Below are 18,719 nucleotides of genomic sequence, written 5' to 3' on the forward strand. Positions count from 1 at the left end.
ATGCACAGGGAGAAGTTTAACAATTCCTTGCTGAACTTTCTCACGTATAAGATGGCAGTCGATTTCAATATGTTTGGTGCGTTCGTGGAAGACTTGATTGGTAGCTATTTTAATGGCAGAATGATTGTCGCAAAAGACGGTGGCAGGATGGGATAGAGAAATATGAAGTTCGTTGAGGAGTTGAGTAAGCCATTGGATCTCACAAACAGTTTGAGCAAGGGCGCGATATTCGGCTTCAGAGGAACTACGAGAAACAGTGGGTTGCTTCTTTGACCTCCATGAAATTGGTGAGTCTCCAAGATAAACAATGTAGCCAGTGGTAGACTTTCTGGAATCAGGGCACCCAGCCCAATCAGAATCGCTGTAAGCCTTCAAGGTGATGTTGCTTGTGGCTTTGAAAAAAATGCCCTGACAAGGGGTATTTTTGATGTAGCGGAGGATGCGAAAAGCAGCTTGATGATGAGCTTGAGTAGGGGAAGCAACGTACTGACTGAGGCGATGAACAGCGTAGGTTATATCCGGGCGGGTGTTAGTAAGGTATATGAGACGCCCGATCAGACGACGAAAAACAGTGGGGTCAGCAAGTTGTTCACCTTCAGAGGAAACTTTAGCAGAGAAATTCATGGGAGTACTGACAGGAGCAACAGCAAGCATCCCAGTTTCGTGAAGAAGATCCAAGGCATATTTGCGCTGGGAGAGGTGGATACCTGCAGAGTTACGAGCAACCTCGAAACCCAAAAAGTAAGACAAGTTACCCATATTTTTTATTTTGAATTTTGCATTGAGTATATTGGTGATGTGTTCAATGTCATGCATATCATTACCAGTAAGGATGATATCATCAACATAAATTAGTAAGATAGTGATTGTATTACCATGACATTTGATAAAGAGGGAATGATCACCAGAAGTTTGAGTAAACATGTGAGAGAAAAGGAAAGAGGATAGTTTGTCATACCATTGGCGGCTGGCTTGCTTCAAGCCATAGAGAGATTTATGTAAAAGACATACTTTGTTGTGGTGAGAATCATGAAATCCCGGTGGGGGTTGCATGTAGACTTCCTCTTTTAAGTCTCCATGTAAGAAAGCATTGTTGACATCAAGTTGCCTTAGAGGCCAATTCTTTGCAGCAGCCAAGGAGAGAACTAATCGGACAGTAGTGAGTTTGACAACTGGTGAGAAGGTGTCAAAATAATCAATGCCTTCCAATTGTGTATACCCTTTTGCAACAAGGCGAGCCTTGAACCTGTCAACAGTGCCATCAGGTTTATGTTTTGTTTTATAAACCCATTTACAACCTATGGCTTTCTTATTGGGAGGTAGGTCGGTTAGAGTCCATGTCTGATTCTGTTCAAGAGCAATAATTTCTGCCTTCATAGCAGCACGCCAGTGTTCATGTTGAATGGCTTCTTTGTAGTCAGTAGGATCATGTGTTGAATCAATAGAGGATATAAAACTTCTATATGTGGGAGACAATCTGTCAAAACTTAGAACATGTTCAATAGGATATTTAGTAGTAATGGTACTATAGGAAGCTATTTGAAAATCTTTTAAATATGAAGGTGTTTTCCTAGGTCTAGTAGATCTCCTCGGGGAGGCAATGTTGTTGTCAGTATGAGGGGCAGTAGTAGTAGGAGGAATAACTACTGGATGGTTGGTTTGATATAGATCATGAGAAGTATCAGGATAATGGAAAGGCAAGGGTAAAGTGCAGTTTGGAGAGGAAGAAGAGGGGATATTGGGAAATTCATTTTCACAAAAAATAACATTGCGAGAAATTTGTATGTCATGGGTGTCAAGTCTATAGGTGATGTATCCTTTCGTAGTAGGATGTAGACCAAGAAAGATGCTTGGGGTAGCCCTTGGGTCGAGTTTTTTTCGATGAGCTTGGAGGGTGCTAGTATAACAAAGGCATCCGAACACCCTAAGTCTAGAAATATCAAAATCTTTATGAAAAAGTTTGTCATATGGGGAATTGTTATGAAGAAGAGGAGTGGGCATAATGTTGATAAGAAGAGTGGCATAATTAAGAGCATATGTCCAAAATTGATTAGAAAGTTTTGAGTGAAAAAGCAAGGCCCTAGTAACATTTAACAGGTGTTGATGTTTTCTTTCAACAATTCCATTTTGTTGAGGTGTTTCATTACATGAGGTTTGGTGAATAATCCCTTGAGATTTAAAATAATCATGCATGGCAAACTCTGGTCCGTTATCAGACCGAATGACTTTAATGTTGATTTGGAATTGGTTCTTGATATGTGATATGAAATGCAAAAGATGGTTGCGAGTTTCAGATTTAGCATGCATCAAATGAACCCATGTATATCTAGTATGGTCATCAACAATAGTGAGAAAGTACTTATGAGAATGTAGGGATGCAGTGGGACAAGGTCCCCAAATGTCAACATGTATGATATCAAAGGCATGAGAAGCAACAAAATTGTTTGAAGTGAAGGGCAATTTCTTTTGTTTAGCAATATGACAGGCATTACAATTGTCTAATCGAGAATTTATGCAAGGATACTTCTGTTTAAGAACATTTAAACATTTATCAGATAGGTGGCCTAAACGGTTGTGCCAAATATTATTTCTATCAACAGTGTGTGTATTTGCAGGATGTACAGAGATAGCAGCAGTGAGGTTAGGTCCATGAAAAGCATATAAACCAGCGTAAGATTCAACTGAACCAATCTTCTGATGTGTTATTGAGTCCTGGATAAAACATGCAGAATTAGTGAAGATAACATGAACACTATTATGCAGAATCAGTTTAGATATAGAGATTAAATTATAACAAAAATCTGGAATGTAAAGAACATCTTTAAGGAAAATTTTATCACAGAGTTTAATAGTTCCTCTATGTGTAGTTTGTGTAGTGATGCCATTAGGAAGATTAATTGTCACAGGTTTAATTTGATCATAAGAATGGAGATTTTTAAGAGAGGAAACAACATGGTCAGTGGCACCAGAGTCCAATATCCATGTTGTGGTACCTGAGTCACCAGCAAAATTAAAATGTAGAAGCGTTTTACCTGTATCTGAGGAACTGGAAATTAAGGAGCCAATTTGAGGATTGGAAACGGCAGCAACATCATTATTTGAATTGAGGAGAGCTAGAAGAGCCTGGTATTGTTGTTTTGTGAGGCGCATCTCATTGTCAGGTGTGTCTCCTTGGTTATCACTAACATATTCTTGATTTCTTGAAAGAAGGCTTTTACCATTGTAGAACTTGTGACCAGGTGGGAACCCGTGCTTCTTGTAACACACATCAACAGTATGACCAGTTTTTTGACAGTGGGAACAAGATTTCTTATTGGGTGAAGGTTTTGCAAGAAAACCATGCTTCTTAAAACAAACATTATCAGTGTGGCCAGTCTTACCACAAAAGGAACAGGTGACAGTGCTTATAGCGGCAGTAATATTGTTAGATTCCAAGTGATTGAGAAAGTTATTATTCATTAATTGTCTTTCTTGTTGCATAACATAGGAGAAGATTTTAGAAACAGGAGGTATAGGATCCATTAGGAGGACATGAGATTGAATGTTACCATATTGTTCATTCAGGCCTCTGAGGAATTGCAAGGCTCGGTCCTCATGCTTTCTTTGTGAAATGATGGAGAGCATTTTGCAGGAACATTTGATATTGCACGTGCAAATCGGGTCAGGTCTGAAATTATCTAATTCATCCCATATGATACGTAATTTTGTGTAGAATTCACTAATATTTTGGCTGCCTTGTTTGAGAGAAGAAGCTTCTTTCTGCAGTTCTGAGATGCGCAACAGATCCCCTTGGAAAAACCTTGATTTGAGATCATTCCAAATGGCTTGGGCTTCATCCATCCAGAGAATGCTGTGCCTGATATCTGGAGAAACGGAGTGGACCAACCAAGAGACCACCATGTTGTTGCATCTCTTCCAAGCATTGTGCGAAGGGTCTTCTTTGGGTGGTTCTTCAGTAGTTCCATCAATAAATTGGGCTTTATTCTTGGCACTTAATGCAGTGGTTACAGATTTACTCCATGCATGATAATTGTTGGAGTCTAGAAGAGGAGAAACCAGAGATGTGGCTGGACTTTCACTGGGATGAAGATATAGAAAACTTGAAGGATGATTGTTCTCGTCACTCATGATGCAAGAACCGAAAAAGAAAGGGAAAGATTAGTCAAGAACCTCAGAGAGGAAGACAGAGTGTTTAGGCGCAGCAGAGCTCTTCAAATGAAGAGCTCTGATACCAACACAAAGATAGCTTTACAGTAGTGTTTGACAGTATATGTGCACACTTCGTGAAAGTATTCATGATATATCCAGAAAAGAAAAGAGAGAGGCAGCAAGGAGGAGAAGAAGAAATCTGATATATGAAAAAGTATTGTGTTATACAGTAAAGTGATAAAAGGGTACATATATAGGAGATAAAAACAGAAAGCAATAAATGGGAAGCGGTGCGGTGCATAGGATTAGTTGAAACTGTATTTCTGGGGAGAGGAGATCCACAACTTCATTTAAATTCATTTTTAATAAGTTACATAAACCGATGAAAAGAAGTTGAAAAGAGTTTAGGAGAGTCTTAGTATATATAGGTTCAATTATTAGGCTTACCAACTCTTTAATACACATGAGTGATTTAATTGACATGCAAAACACGAGGATAGAATAAAGTAAAAGGTCTCCGATTTTAATTTTCCTTCATGTGGTGATGCTATATTCTCATGACTTCGACGTAGGACTTTCCATCAAGTTTTCTGGAAAACAGGCCCTTGAAGTAGTCCTTCAGTCCAATGCTTCTGAATCGTGCTGGTGTTTCTTCACTGATCAAGCTTGATGCGGGACCCACCACACCATCTTCCTTTGGACTGTAGAATGTTGCAATTGAGAGTCTTTCTTTTTCTGCATTTACTGTTGCCCGATGTTCGATGCTTTTGTAGTTTCCGTTCGTTATAATCTATCCCTCAATCACGTGCAAAACAGTGTCAAATCAAGTGAGTTTGGCATCTCATGATCATTGAACTTGGTCATTTTTGTATTTTAAAAGAATCCAGGAAAGAATACGAACTCGGACTGGCTATAAAAGGTTAATTGAAGTTTAATTATATGATTCATCTGGTTAAATGTTTACCCCATCAAATACTTTAATATTTAACAGTGATGAGACTAGAAATAAAATCAATTTATATGTATAAAATTAATTTTTATCTATATTGAAAATTGATACCAGTAAAAACAAATTATAAAAAAAGTTATGTTAACATTTCAGTCTAAAATAACCACTCTTAGGTTTGTTGTTTCTTTCTCAATCATGTTTCAAGAGATAATTAATACTACATTTAAAAACACGATAATTTTATTAAAATAAAAAAGTGAGAAACAATAATATTATGATATAATAAACGAAATGTAGTTAAAACAAAGAAATTAAAAATGTTTTTAAAATAAATGAAATATTACATATGTTTAATCCATAAACACGACCTTAAACAAGCACAAAGGAGCAGAAAGTTGAAACATTTTTAATTCTCCTTAAAGAAATTTATATATAGATATTATAATATTAGGTTCCAAGATAAGAAATGAAATAAATAAAATAATTAATATTACCTCTAATATGTCCCCGACATTTACAATGAATGCATTAGGCAAGGGTTTAACTGGAACCCAGAAGCCATCTTTTCTTATCTGCAACCCTTCTACTTCATTGACTTGCAGGAGAATAGTAAGTCCAATTCCATCTGAATGAGGGGTAAGTCCTATAACCTTATCTGGTTCGGGGCATGGAGGGTAGTAATTCATCCTCATCAGTTGAATTCCATCTTCAAATAATTCCTTTATTTCCTTTTCTTCAATCTTCAAAGCTTTTCCCATATGATCAATAATATTCAAGGCCAGATCTTTCATTTCTTCTGAGTAAATTTCCAGAGTGTCTCTATAAAAGATCTCACACGAGTTATACATAAAATCAAATTATAATATATTAACGAGTGTTTATAAATTAATTTTATAAAATTAAATTAAAGTTAAAATTGATGAGAGAAAGAACCTGAAAGGAAGAGGGAGCTTTGGAAATAAATGAGGCATTCTTAAATGTTTTGGGAGGGTTGTCATGTAATAAAGGTCAGCCCAATCAAGTTCTTGATCTTCACTCACAACAAATGCTTGTCCAAAACCTTCCATATGCTCTGAACTCTGCCAAAACTTTTTCTTCTCTGACATTGGAAGGTTGAAAAATTCTTGAATTTCCACCTTTACTTTCTCCACCAAAGAAAGACTAACCCCATGATTTACCAGCTAATTAAACAAATTCAAAAATTTACAATAATTAATAAACCAAAATTATCTATATATGCACAAGTAAACCAGAAAGTTAAATTATTCTTCATTTTCTATAACTTTAAATTAAATACAAGTTACTTCCTGAATCGAAAGAACATGAAAGAATATAATTATAGTTAATTATTACAAATGATGATTAGTAGTGCAGTAAAAGAAAACGATAAGGGTTATTTTGAGGAATCGAGATGACCTGGAAGAATCCCCAATGTTTGCAAGCAAGATGAAGGTTTTGAAGTTCTGAAGTTATAGATTCTGCAGAAAGCAAGTTGTGCATGTCGATAACTGGAATCTGAAGACCATGAGTTTGTGGAGAGATGAGGTGCATGTCTTCATGGTGAGGTTGAATGTATCTGGGTGGAACAGCAGACAAATTCTGTTTAGCCAACTCTTGAACTGATGGTACCAGAATTGAAGTTCCAGAAGGATTCTTGCTGCTATCTCCCATGGCTAAAGTCTTTATGTTTGCTTGTTCTTAATATGGAAAATAAATCACTCCTTTTTTCTCCCAGACACACCTACCCTGCTTCTCAAGGAAGTGTTTTATAAGCATAATTTGAGAAAACAAAAAATAATTTTGTTTTTTTAATTTTAAATCAATTATATAAAAAGTTAACATTATTTTTAACACAAATTCTTAAAATAATAAATTAATAGATTTTTGTTTTTATGCGATACATTACTTTCTCAATTTTATTTAAAATGAAACTTTGACTCACTTCCTAAATAAATATTGAAATACAAAAATAAAATAAATATTGAAATACAAAATAAAGTTAGATACCGTAGACTTTTTCAATATGTACGTAGAAGGTTTCATTTCAATGGTATTTTCATATTACTAGATATAAAATAATATTGGTGACATAATGAAATTTTCGAATTGTGTTTTAAGCACTTCAATCTAATAAAAAGTATGTTAAAGTTAAATCCGAATTGTGTTTTAAACAGTTCAATCTAACAAAAAGTGGACTTTATGTTGAAGTTAAATGTATTCCATTTAATTAATTATCCTGAGCGAATATCAATATAAAAAACAATTTAATATTCTTAAATATTATTTATATAAAATAATAGGTTCCTAAAATATCTTATATAGTTGAATTTATATATAAATTTATATATAAATAGAAATAAATCCAGAAAGTTCTATACACTATTCGACTAACTATTCCGTTCATTTCGAGCAATTTCTAGAACCTCCTCCTCTCATTACAGACGTAACTTTAACATTTTTTAGCATCAATTAAATAATTTATCTTTATTTTTTAATTCTTGTAAAAATTGAAACATTTGCATAAAAGATATTTAATTAATTAAATGAATATACAAAATAAAAATATTAAAAAAGAAGAAACATATTTAAAATATATTCATAAGAAATAATAGACTCCCCAAATTATTTTACATATATAGTTTAATATAATATATATGAATTTTTTTCTGAAGCAACTTTATGCATCCTTAGAGTTGTACTAGTTTTTTTAGGAAAGGGAAATTAGTTATGGTTTTATTTTAATTTATAAAGCATGAATTGATATTATTTAGGATGTGCGTAGTTTGTAGATAATGAATGTTTAGGATATTAAAGATTAATTCTAATGGATTTTTTTTTAAAAAAAAGTAAGCTTTTATTTATTCTAAAGATTCATTATTCTTTTTCTTTTGAATATGTTATCAATTTTTGTAAGACTAATTGAGAAAAATTATCATCTCACTTCGTTAAATTTATACTAAAATTGTTTTATGTTTAAATATTTTATTTTAGATTCCTAGATTTTGAATAATTTTATTATTTTGAAGAAAATAATTTCTGGTAAAGGAAGATATTATGTTTTATAGAATCTTATAATAGATAATTTAGAAGTTAGTGTGATTTGGTCACTAAATTTTGGTTTATATGTAGAGATTGTATTTTTTTTAAACCCTTTTAATGTTGGAAAGTGATTATTGTTGAATTTTATTTAATAAATGATTGTTTTAGAATTTTTGAATTAGATACTTTTTGAGAAATTAAATGGTGACTAGATTATGGATGTTATGATATACAAGTTTTGAATACAAGTTTTGAATATAAAGTCCCTTAATACAAGTTTTGAATAGAGTTTAGACGACAAAAGTTAGTTTCGATAACTTCATACGGCATTTTAAGTTTCATATAAATGGATATATATATATATATATATATATATATATATATATATATATATATATATATATATATATATATATATATATATATATATATATATACACGAATGTATCTATATTTTAATTTTTTTAAATTAACGTTTTGTTATGTTAAAATCAATTTAGTCAATCAATATTTATTAAATTATATTAGAATAAGTTCAGTATGAAAGTTAATTTGGCACTAATACAAAATATTTATTAAAAGGGCTAGAAATAATTCTAAACTTTTTTTCTTAAGAAAAATCATCAATATTTTACATTATGTTAGAGACAGCCACTATAATACCGTCACAATTTGACCAATGCCAATATTTAGAAGTTAAATTCATTTTTTTTTTCTTGTAGTGACTATGGTTATTAGTGTTATCCACAACTAGGCACATTTAAATGAATGTTTAAAATAAAGTTCATTTAGCATAATCAACACTGCCTTAAATGAATATTAAACCAAAATATATTAACATTGATAAGTTGAGGTTAAATAATTGAAATTAAAAATTACTTTAAAACTTAAAGATAAATTAGTATTGATTTAATTCACATTATTTAGAGGAAATCTTCAAAAAGCCTGCATTGAGTTAACTTTCATGAGTTGCGTCTGCAATCAAACATAATGACATTAAGCAATGATGCATATGCAATACAAAACAATGCTATCAACTAATTAATTAATTAATTATTTTTTGCTAAAGTGGATTTATGATAAATGTTGGATGTTCATTTATCTATAATGTATATCATTAGTTTCAAATAAATTTATATTAAGTATTAATAACGAAGATAATACATCAATTATAATACATTAATTTGACAAAATTTGTTGAAAGTTCTACATCGACTAAAGATAAGATCAATTTATAATATATAAGTGGATACAAATATCACTTTACAAATCGATTTTGTGAGATTGAATTAAGATATAAATTAAACTTAAAAGTTCATTTCTTAACCAAATTTGATAGAAATTTTGTAATATTAGATCAATTTTTCATATTAGTTAATGATAATGTGGAAGAATAGAGAACTTTCAACATTAAATGAATGATCAACCCATTTATAAAGTCACTAGAATAGGAGTTTCCTCTACGTACAATAATTTTTCCTCTGGTATCGATATCATAAATTATGAATCTATACATTAAAATAATAAAAGTATAACGTTACATATTATGAATACTAAATTTTGTCTAGATTTAAAATATTGAATAAATATATTGGAGGAAAAGGAACTTAATATTGAAGGAAAGAGATTAATTGTCTACTCTTTTTATGTTTGGGAACATGAAAAATATTAAGTCATATCACTCAAGTGATATCTTATTGTTTAAAAACTATTAGAAAAATCTAGCACTTCTACTAGAAATTACTTTAGACTTATAAAAGAATAGTTTCAAACTAGGTTATTTAGTAAAGATACAATCTTTCTATATAAATTAACCTCTCGAGGAAGTTTTACATAGAGCAATTATTGTGTGGCACTCTCTCTTCTCCAAGTATAAAGAAAACTCTCAAATTTACCAAGTAGCTTCTACAACTCCTTCTTTTCCTTATATAAAGACTACACAGGATTAGGAAATACTTTAAAGAAATTAATTAACATGGGCATGACGTAAACGAATAAGACATGTTCGTTTGTCTAACATTTTCTTAATTAATCACTCTTGGAGCTTGAAATTAAAGTATAAGGATTAATAAACACAATTTAGCACGTTGTGTCCATTAATAAATTTTACCTGGAGGAAAGTTAGAGTGTTTCCTTTTTTTTTTCTATATTTTATTTATGGTTGTTGATATCATTTAAAAAATTGGAAAACCTTTTTTCCCTTAATTTAGTGGTGACTTCTTATATTAATCGTTCATTAATTTAGTAAAGTTGTGATAATTAAAGTGCCTTAAATTTTCTATGATATAGTCAAAAGACTATTTAGTTGATAAAAATTTATTACTAACTATTATCTTACTTATATATATATATATATATATATATATATATATATATATATATATATATATATATATATATATGGGGTTTGCTAACGCGCGTACGCCTGTTTTTCAGTTGGTACATTTTAGCAATGTGTACCGGATTTTAGTAGACAAAAATATCCTTATATATCATGGATTCAAGTTTTAAGGTTAAGGGTATTTTAATAATTTTCATTCTCAAAACTTAAAAAAAAAAAAAAAAAACCCCCCAAACCCTTACTCACCTCTCTCATTCCTCTGAATCCTTTCTCTTTCATCTCTCTCACTCCAACCTTTTCTCTGTCATCCCTATTGTAGCCCTAATTGAAAAAATCAGAAACACTTGCCTTTAAACAATTTGTCTTTCTAAAGAGTTGAGTCATTGACATATCCATCTTGAGGCAAAGGTTCATTCAAGATCTCTTCAATTTTACCATCTTCACTAATTTTTCTAATTTCATCATCTGCATATGTTGAATCATCATCTCCAAAAAAATCCCTCCAGGCCAATTACCAATTTTTTCGGATAACAAAAATTATAAAATAAAAATTCATTATAAAATCATTTTTTGTAAGAAATTGTTTAACAACAAGTATTTCTGATTTTTTTCAGGTCAATTACCAATTCCTTTATACTTGTGAAAATTGGATAAAATTAGATAAGACAAAAATTATAAAATCAAAACAAATCATTTTTTTTAAGATTGTTTAATGGCAAGTGTTTCTGATTTTTTTAATTGGGGCTACAGTAGGGTGTTTCTGATTTTTTCAATTGGGACTACCGTAGGATGACAGAGAAAAGATTGGAGTGAGAAAGATGAAAGAAAAAGGGTTGACAGGAATGAGAGAGGTGAGTAAGGGTTTGGGGGTTTCTTTTTTTTTTTTTTAGTTTTGAGAATGAAAATTATTAAAATACCCTTAACCTTAGAACTTAGAATCCATGGTATATAAGGATATTTTTGTCTACTAAAATCCGGTACACATTGCTAAAATGTACCAACTGAAAAACAGGCGTACGCGCGTTAGCAAACCCCATATATATATATATATATATATATATATATATATATATATATATATATCATTACTTACATGTGTGCTTATCTTTAAATTTAAATATTATGAAATTAAAGACGTGTAGATGATAACTATAAATGAATAATCAGAAATTTGATGTTCAATGAATAATGGTTCTGATGAGTTTATAAAATAATTTGGTTTGATTGGAACATCCATCATCATTTTCGATAACTTATGCCTAATCTTCAATAATTCTACGTTTTTGAGTGACTCTAGCGTATGCATTATTTGACAACGAATAAATTGGTATAGTCAACGGTGAAACTTAACTCCTTCAAATTGCGTTTCTTTTCTATTTTGCCTATGCCTTAAAAATAGCACTTGTCACCTACTTATTCTTACTTTTACTTTTTTTTTACCATATTATTAATATCAAATATTTATCAATGTTACAGTTAATTAATTTTATAAAAAGTTTAATTAATAAGAAGAAGAAGATGAAGAAGGTTATCGTAGTATATTAACAATCTGATCTTATTTATAAGATAAGGCTAATAATAGTTACGTAGTATTTTCATTTAATCTATTGAGACTTTTTTTTATGATAAAATTTTGGATGCAATGACATAATAATTTGCGGTGGTCAAAACATTTATGTAGTAGGTAGGGTCTTTGGTCAATTCAACTTCTCGGTCTCGATTGGAGATTAAAGTTTTACGTCGCTTATATAAGAACTAAAAATAGATAACCATATCTCTTATAACCCACCAAAGCAATGAAGAGAAAAAATGTGAGAAAATTATGAAGTTTCAACGTAGATTAGGTATATATATATATATATATATATATATATATATATATATATATATATATATATATATATATATATATATATATATATATATAGTGTAAGAAATAAGCTAAGTAATGTGATTTAAAATTTATCAATATAAAGCGGTTAGAAGATGATTTAAGATAAATTTGTTAGTGCAAATATTCATACATATGTACTAAATTTTAGTAATTTAATTATGTTATAATAATTTTTAATACCACATATTTACAATATATTAAGTAAGTTATCATATTATTATTATTATTATTATTATTATTATTATTATTATTATTATTTTGTTAATTATTATATATACAGTAATGAAATATTTCTTTTAAGTTATATGACTCAAGCCAAGGTGAAGACTCCAAGAGTGATGTGATATGTGAAAGCTATGGTAAGTGTGGTGTATGACTTGGTTTTAGTGGTTTAATAGTGATAAGATGTGTTTAGTGTGTTCTTAAGAGAGATTGGGTCATTCTTAAGGAGAAGTGGCTAGAGGAAGTCTAGAAGGAAATTTCTAGCTTTAATGACCTAAGTTAAGTAGTATGACACAAAATTGACAACATAACTCTACTCAAACTCAAAGGTGAATTTACAAAGGGAGAGTCACTGTTAAGACTTTGGCAAGTGTACCAAATCGTTTCAAGTAATAAAACCGGTAAGACTGGATATCGTTTCCCAAGAGACTCGTGTCACCAAATGTAAAACTCGTGAAAAATATTTATAATAGTAAATTTTAGCATTTTATTTGTAATAATAATTTTATGGATAGAAAAAAATTAAATTTTTGGATATAAAATTATTGTAATTTTAGAAGTTCAAATTTTTTTCTTATTCAGAATTTTTAAGAAAAGTGAATAGTGAATAGTGAATAGTGAATAGTAAATAGTAAAAAGTGAATAGTAAAAAAAAAAAAATTGGAAGGATAAGAATTCCTACGTAGCATGGAAGGAGATGGGATAAGATTTATCAAGTTGTTCATTAAAATACTATTTTTAAAATAATATTAAAATAATAAATAATATTAAAAAATTAATGAATAGTAAAATTTTTTACCTATAAATAGAGATCAGAGGAATGGAGTTTTTGCACCAAGAAGTAGAGAGAAATTAGGAGAAGAGAAGAAATTAGGAAGTTTTTGGAGTAGGAAGAAATTTTAGAGTAGAGGTTCTGAAGAGTTTTCGGGGAAGCAAATTCAGAGCAAGAGAAGTCTGGAATAGAGGTAGGGGAGCTAACCTTTCTAAGCTTTTATGTTATGATATAGTACTGTTTTATTACTATTCATGTCTTGAAATTATGTGTGAATACTGTTAATGCTTACTATTTATTTATCTTGAATTTCTGTGTCAATATTATATGCTGTTATTTTGAATCTGTAAATAAGAAATTTGTTAAAAACTAGTTGAGGAACACTTTGGCTAAGGAAAGACTTGGTACTTAAGTTGTCCATTGTGACGCACCTCTCTTTCCTGGAAGTCTACTCGACAAACTTTTAACTTAATTCTTGTTAAACAGATTATGTACTGTTAAATTATTATGCAATATATCTCGTTGGAATGAATTTATGTTATTATGGTAGATACGAAATTGTGATGATTGTAATTTATTATATTGGATTTGAATTTATGCATCCGAACATGATATGAGTATTATGGGGAGATTTCGTAATAGTATAATGTGAGATTACGGAATGTTACCGTAAATGTAATGTTACAATATATAAATTATAAATTATCCAGTGTGAGATATTGGGATGTTACATTAATGGTATCAGAGCAATTCGTCCTTAGGATGACATGTGGGTTGTACGTTTAAGTTGCCTTTCAGAGAAGAGGGCTAAGTGACATGATTTGTCATGTGTTTTTAAGTTTAAATCGTAGAGTGAGTGCAACCTACTTAAGGTTTTAAGAACAGAAAAACGTCTTGATAAGAGTAATGAGGGTGCACACTCATGACTTTATCAGAGACGAATTTCCTTTCTTAATTCTTAAGGTTCGGGAGGGAAGAGTTATGGTCTGAGTCTTTTTGTGGTGTGCTCTATAGTGATAGAGGGATACAGATTCAAGGATAACTTTACCTTTATACCTTCTTTAGATTTAATAAAAACCTTTGAGACAAGTTTTTTTTTCTCAAAGATAGCTAGATGTTGTGTATTGGAGCTTGAAAGTAAAAACACCAGAGTTTTGGTCTTGAAGTATAGAACCGTCGTTTTTACTTGGAAGTGTTTCAAGAACCGAGCGAGAGGATCAGATATCAATAGTTGTACAATAAGAGTTAAGTTCAAAGGTTTAAATGAAAAGAGTGTTGGGGTAAGCATTAATGTGGCAAGGTTTGAGAAATCAACTTAGTTCTGCATATAGGTGATGCTTGAAGATTGGAGAAAAGAAAATAGTGAAAGAGTTGAAGTTAAAGTTAAAAAAAAAAAGATAGGAATACTAAAGTAGATTAAGGAGAAATCAAATATTAGACGAAGAGTAGAGGAGGAGTTGTATAAGGCATATAGCAGATTTAGAGAAAGTTTAGTAGGAGAAGAAATTTATAAGTTAAGAGAACACGAGGTGTTTAGAAAAGAATGAAGTATTGAAAGGATTCTAAGCTAAGATGAATAAAAAGAAATGGTTAGATTTTTTTCAGTGAATGTATTGGAGTTAAGATTTGAGAGTATGAGATTCTGGTATGATGAGCAGTGGAGAAAATCCAGGTACGAAAATTTTGGCTTTCGGCTTGTGCAACATGTTATAGTTGTTAATTCTCAAAGAAAAAAGTATGAGAGGATTAAAGGATCACGATTCATGGTTTAATGGTGGTAAATCTTATTGGTTTTGAAATATTAAAGTAGTGTAGGTTGAATTAATATGAACATGGTAAGATAAACTGGAAGGGGAAGTGGTTCAAGTTTAAATTGGAAGTACAATTAGAAGTTGATTTGTTAAGTGTCAGTTTAAATAGTAATACAAGTTAATAAGGGTTGATACAAGTTTGGATGGCTATGTGTTATGAGAATGAGAGTTGTATTGCAAGAATTAGAGGATTAATTAGTACAACCATTAAACTATATTTTAATGTCATAAGGTGAATTTAACTTATGTGATATAAGCGGTTTATTTAAATGAGTAGGTGCAATATTGATAAGGTATGATAGTGGGAAATTAGTTAGTTTTAAATTCGGCCTTATCGAGATTAAAATATATGGTTTCAGAATTTATAACATTGGTGATATTAAGTGATCTGTTGAGTCTGATCAGAAAGGTATAATTGTTAGGTGCTAGGTTACAGACAACACTGAGTTTATAGGATTAGGTTAGGTTAGAAAGTGGGATTAAAATTGTTAACCTCAATGGTTATGTGAAAGATGGGTGAAGATGTGTATGTCTCACCTTGATCTTTGACTAGTGATGCGTGTGTGAGTTTATACTTATTACTCTTAATTCACATAAGATACAAATTTGAGATTTGGTTAATACTAAATATCCTTGGGATATGGTATTGGTCTAGGGAAGCACGTTACAATTGAGATGGCGTTGTTGTCATCAACCCTAATAAGCTCCCTAGAGAGAGTGGTGGGAAGTACACTTACACTTACCCGGTGTAGCTCCGGATGGGCGATGGGGGGGTGACGTTGTGTACTTGCCCTGATAAGCTCTTTGAGTGATAGGAATTGCCCTGACAATCTTTAGGCGAGTGGTGGGAAGTAACATGGTGGTTAAATGGTTGGGAAGGTGTAATTACCTGAAAGAGCTCTTGAATAGAGTGGTGGGAAGTGATACTTGGCACAATGATTTTGTGTTATGACATGTTTTGGTGATCCATAAATTCCTTATACCTTTGGGTGTAAGGTTGTAAGAGGAGAAAATATGATATATAAATGTATACAAATTAGGGTGTTTCAAAGCCAGTCGTGATGCTTGAATGGATATATTGTTTGGCGCAGTTAGTAGTATAATTTGTATAGATACTTTGAAGGATATAATCTTATGTGCTCTTGTTTCATGATTGTGGTATTACTAATATGTGTTATGTGCCATATCAATAATTATGATCCTATAATATTCGATCCTTTTGAATTCTGTAAAGACGACATTAAATATGATTTTTAGCTGGGGTGGTCATGTGAAATTAAAAATTATGCTAGTTGTTCCGTTATAGTTTAAATTTGAGTTTGAATTACAAATATGTGTTAGCATAAGAGTATACAAACGAGAGCTATTCTCAAAGAAATTTCAATTTCATTATTGAAAATGAATAAAACAATGGTGTATGATATGACAAATATCATATATTTCAATAACTCAGGTCTATAAAGTCATTAGGACTACACAATTTTTCAATTGATGCAATTTTGTATTGTCCGAATCTCATAGGTATAACCAGATGCCTTAATCTTCATGTGAAAATGATATATCACCCATGTGCTAAGCAAACATATCTTATAGGGCTGTAAAAAAAATAATTCATTAACTAGCAAAGCAGATAAATATCACAATGCATAAATAAAATAAAATGTTCACGTGTCGGCCACAAGTGGTCGTTAAGAGTACAGGCCATAAAAATATAATAATTAAATAAAAATAGTCTCCTTAAGGAGACTATTGATCGGCGAACGACAATCTCAAAGAAAGCTCTGTGGAAGGGGCTTTGATGCGAAACGGCATGGGTTGAGTAACTTTCTCTTCTTCTTCATGTATAGCGGGGATGGGAAAGAGATCTAGGAGCCTTGGAGCCTGTGGAATTACCCATGAAGGATCTCCGATGGTGCAAAAAAAAAAATAATAGTAGTCAGAGATAAATAAAATAAAATAAATAAAGAAATTAGAAAAAAAAAAAAGGAAAAGAAAGAAAGTTTACCATACATAAACGACGGAAGGAGGGAATATGAAGGTTCAGATGTACCAGGGACGTCTTGCGGCAAGCGTCGATGCTTCACCCGATTTCCATGGTTTTGAAACCAACAATAGACGCTATATTCTCCAACTTCTCCGTACTCCTTGAGTCGTTCTGTAATCTCGCGAATTTGATCTCGACTAGGATTAATGATCCCATGGTTGAAGATGTTCAACAAGATGTTAACTTGTTCCGGGGTGGACCGCCATCGTTTATAAACTGTCTTGGCTTTGATATCCATTTTTTTTCTAAGTTTTTGTTCATAAAGTAAAGTAAAAGTAAAAAGATTTATTACGTTGAAGTCAAGTTTCCAATTTAAGTCAAGTTTTCCATTTTGCTTCTTCTCTTTTTAGTTTAATTTTCATTGTTCAGTCTTTGAAGTCTCAATGTCAGAAAATAGATCTGTTTCACGGTCCTCGCAATGGATCTTAACTAGATCTAAGTTCACAGAGTCCATATTTTTATTGTTGTTTAAGTAAAAGTTGTTTTGGTTCGTTTTAATTGGGGTACGTGGCGTTGTTCTACCCGAATGTCTCTTTCATACCTTCAAATGAAGGGAGATTAACAACGGCTTTCCAGCCTATATACCCCGTGCTTTAAGACAAAGTGTTCATTAATATGACAATATATATATATATATATATATATATATATATATATATATATATATATATATATATATATATATATATATAACGAGTAAGAAAAAGAGAAAAAGGAAAGAGAAGTAATGAATATAATACTAATCAAGCGTAAAGTAGAAAAACATAGAAGAAAAGCTTTAAGAAAGAGAAGAAGGGTTGAGAGAGAGAAAAACTTACGAACGAGGAAGTAGAGGCAGGGTCTCACTTGATAGAGGGTTCACTGAGAAGCTCTTAGACACGCTCGAAGGAGGATCTCACTCGTGTTCAGATCCCACAAGCTCTCACACTTAGAACTCTTAGCGCTCAGATCTCACTCACACCCAGAGGATCGCTCGAAAGCTCTCTCACTTAGAAAATCTCACACTCTCTCACACGCTTCAAAATCGCAACGCCCCAAAGTGTCGCTCAACGCGGTTCGCTCCTCCTTATATAGCCAAAATCTCACTGTGCCCACAGTTCCGGTCATGCATACCGGAGGCTTCAATAGTATCGGTAAAAAAAAAAAAATAATAATAATAATAATAAATAAATGGTAGTAGTATCTAATCTTTTCTGCATTTTGGAAGTATAAAATATTCAAATTAGAAAGGATCTTCTAGTAAAAATTTAACCATTCGGTATAGAAGGTCATATGATAAAATGGTTTGGAGAAATATCAACTTAGTCAGGGTAGTTTGGGATAGGAGAACAGGTGACTCTACATGGGAGTTAGAAGAAGAAATGAAGCAATTATATCCTCAACTATTTTCTTGATGTATAGAATTTTCGAGGTCGAAAATTTTTGTTGTTGGGGAGAATGTAAGACTCGTGAAAAATATTTATAATAGTAAATTTTAGCATTTTATTTGTAATAATAA

The 18,719-nt window shown here is 31.3% G+C and overlaps 1 protein-coding gene across 1 annotated transcript; it reads right to left on the reverse strand.

The window, feature by feature from the left end:
• Positions 1–4,552: 4,552 nt before the first annotated feature.
• On the reverse strand, positions 4,553–6,821 carry LOC124836578 (protein SRG1-like). The gene is made up of 4 exons (XM_047311750.2): positions 6,515–6,821; positions 6,032–6,279; positions 5,593–5,917; positions 4,553–4,939 (listed from the first exon to the last, which is right to left on the reverse strand). Exons 1-4 carry the CDS (start codon positions 6,767–6,769, stop codon positions 4,697–4,699), a joined length of 1,071 nt encoding a protein of 356 aa, XP_047167706.1. The 5' UTR covers positions 6,770–6,821; the 3' UTR covers positions 4,553–4,696.
• Between the last annotated feature and the right edge of the window lie 11,898 nt (positions 6,822–18,719).

This window comes from Vigna umbellata, chromosome 3 (assembly GCF_029865625.1).
Source record: "Vigna umbellata cultivar VRB3 chromosome 3, Vumbellata_1.0, whole genome shotgun sequence".
In the NCBI taxonomy this organism is placed as follows: domain Eukaryota; kingdom Viridiplantae; phylum Streptophyta; class Magnoliopsida; order Fabales; family Fabaceae; genus Vigna; species Vigna umbellata.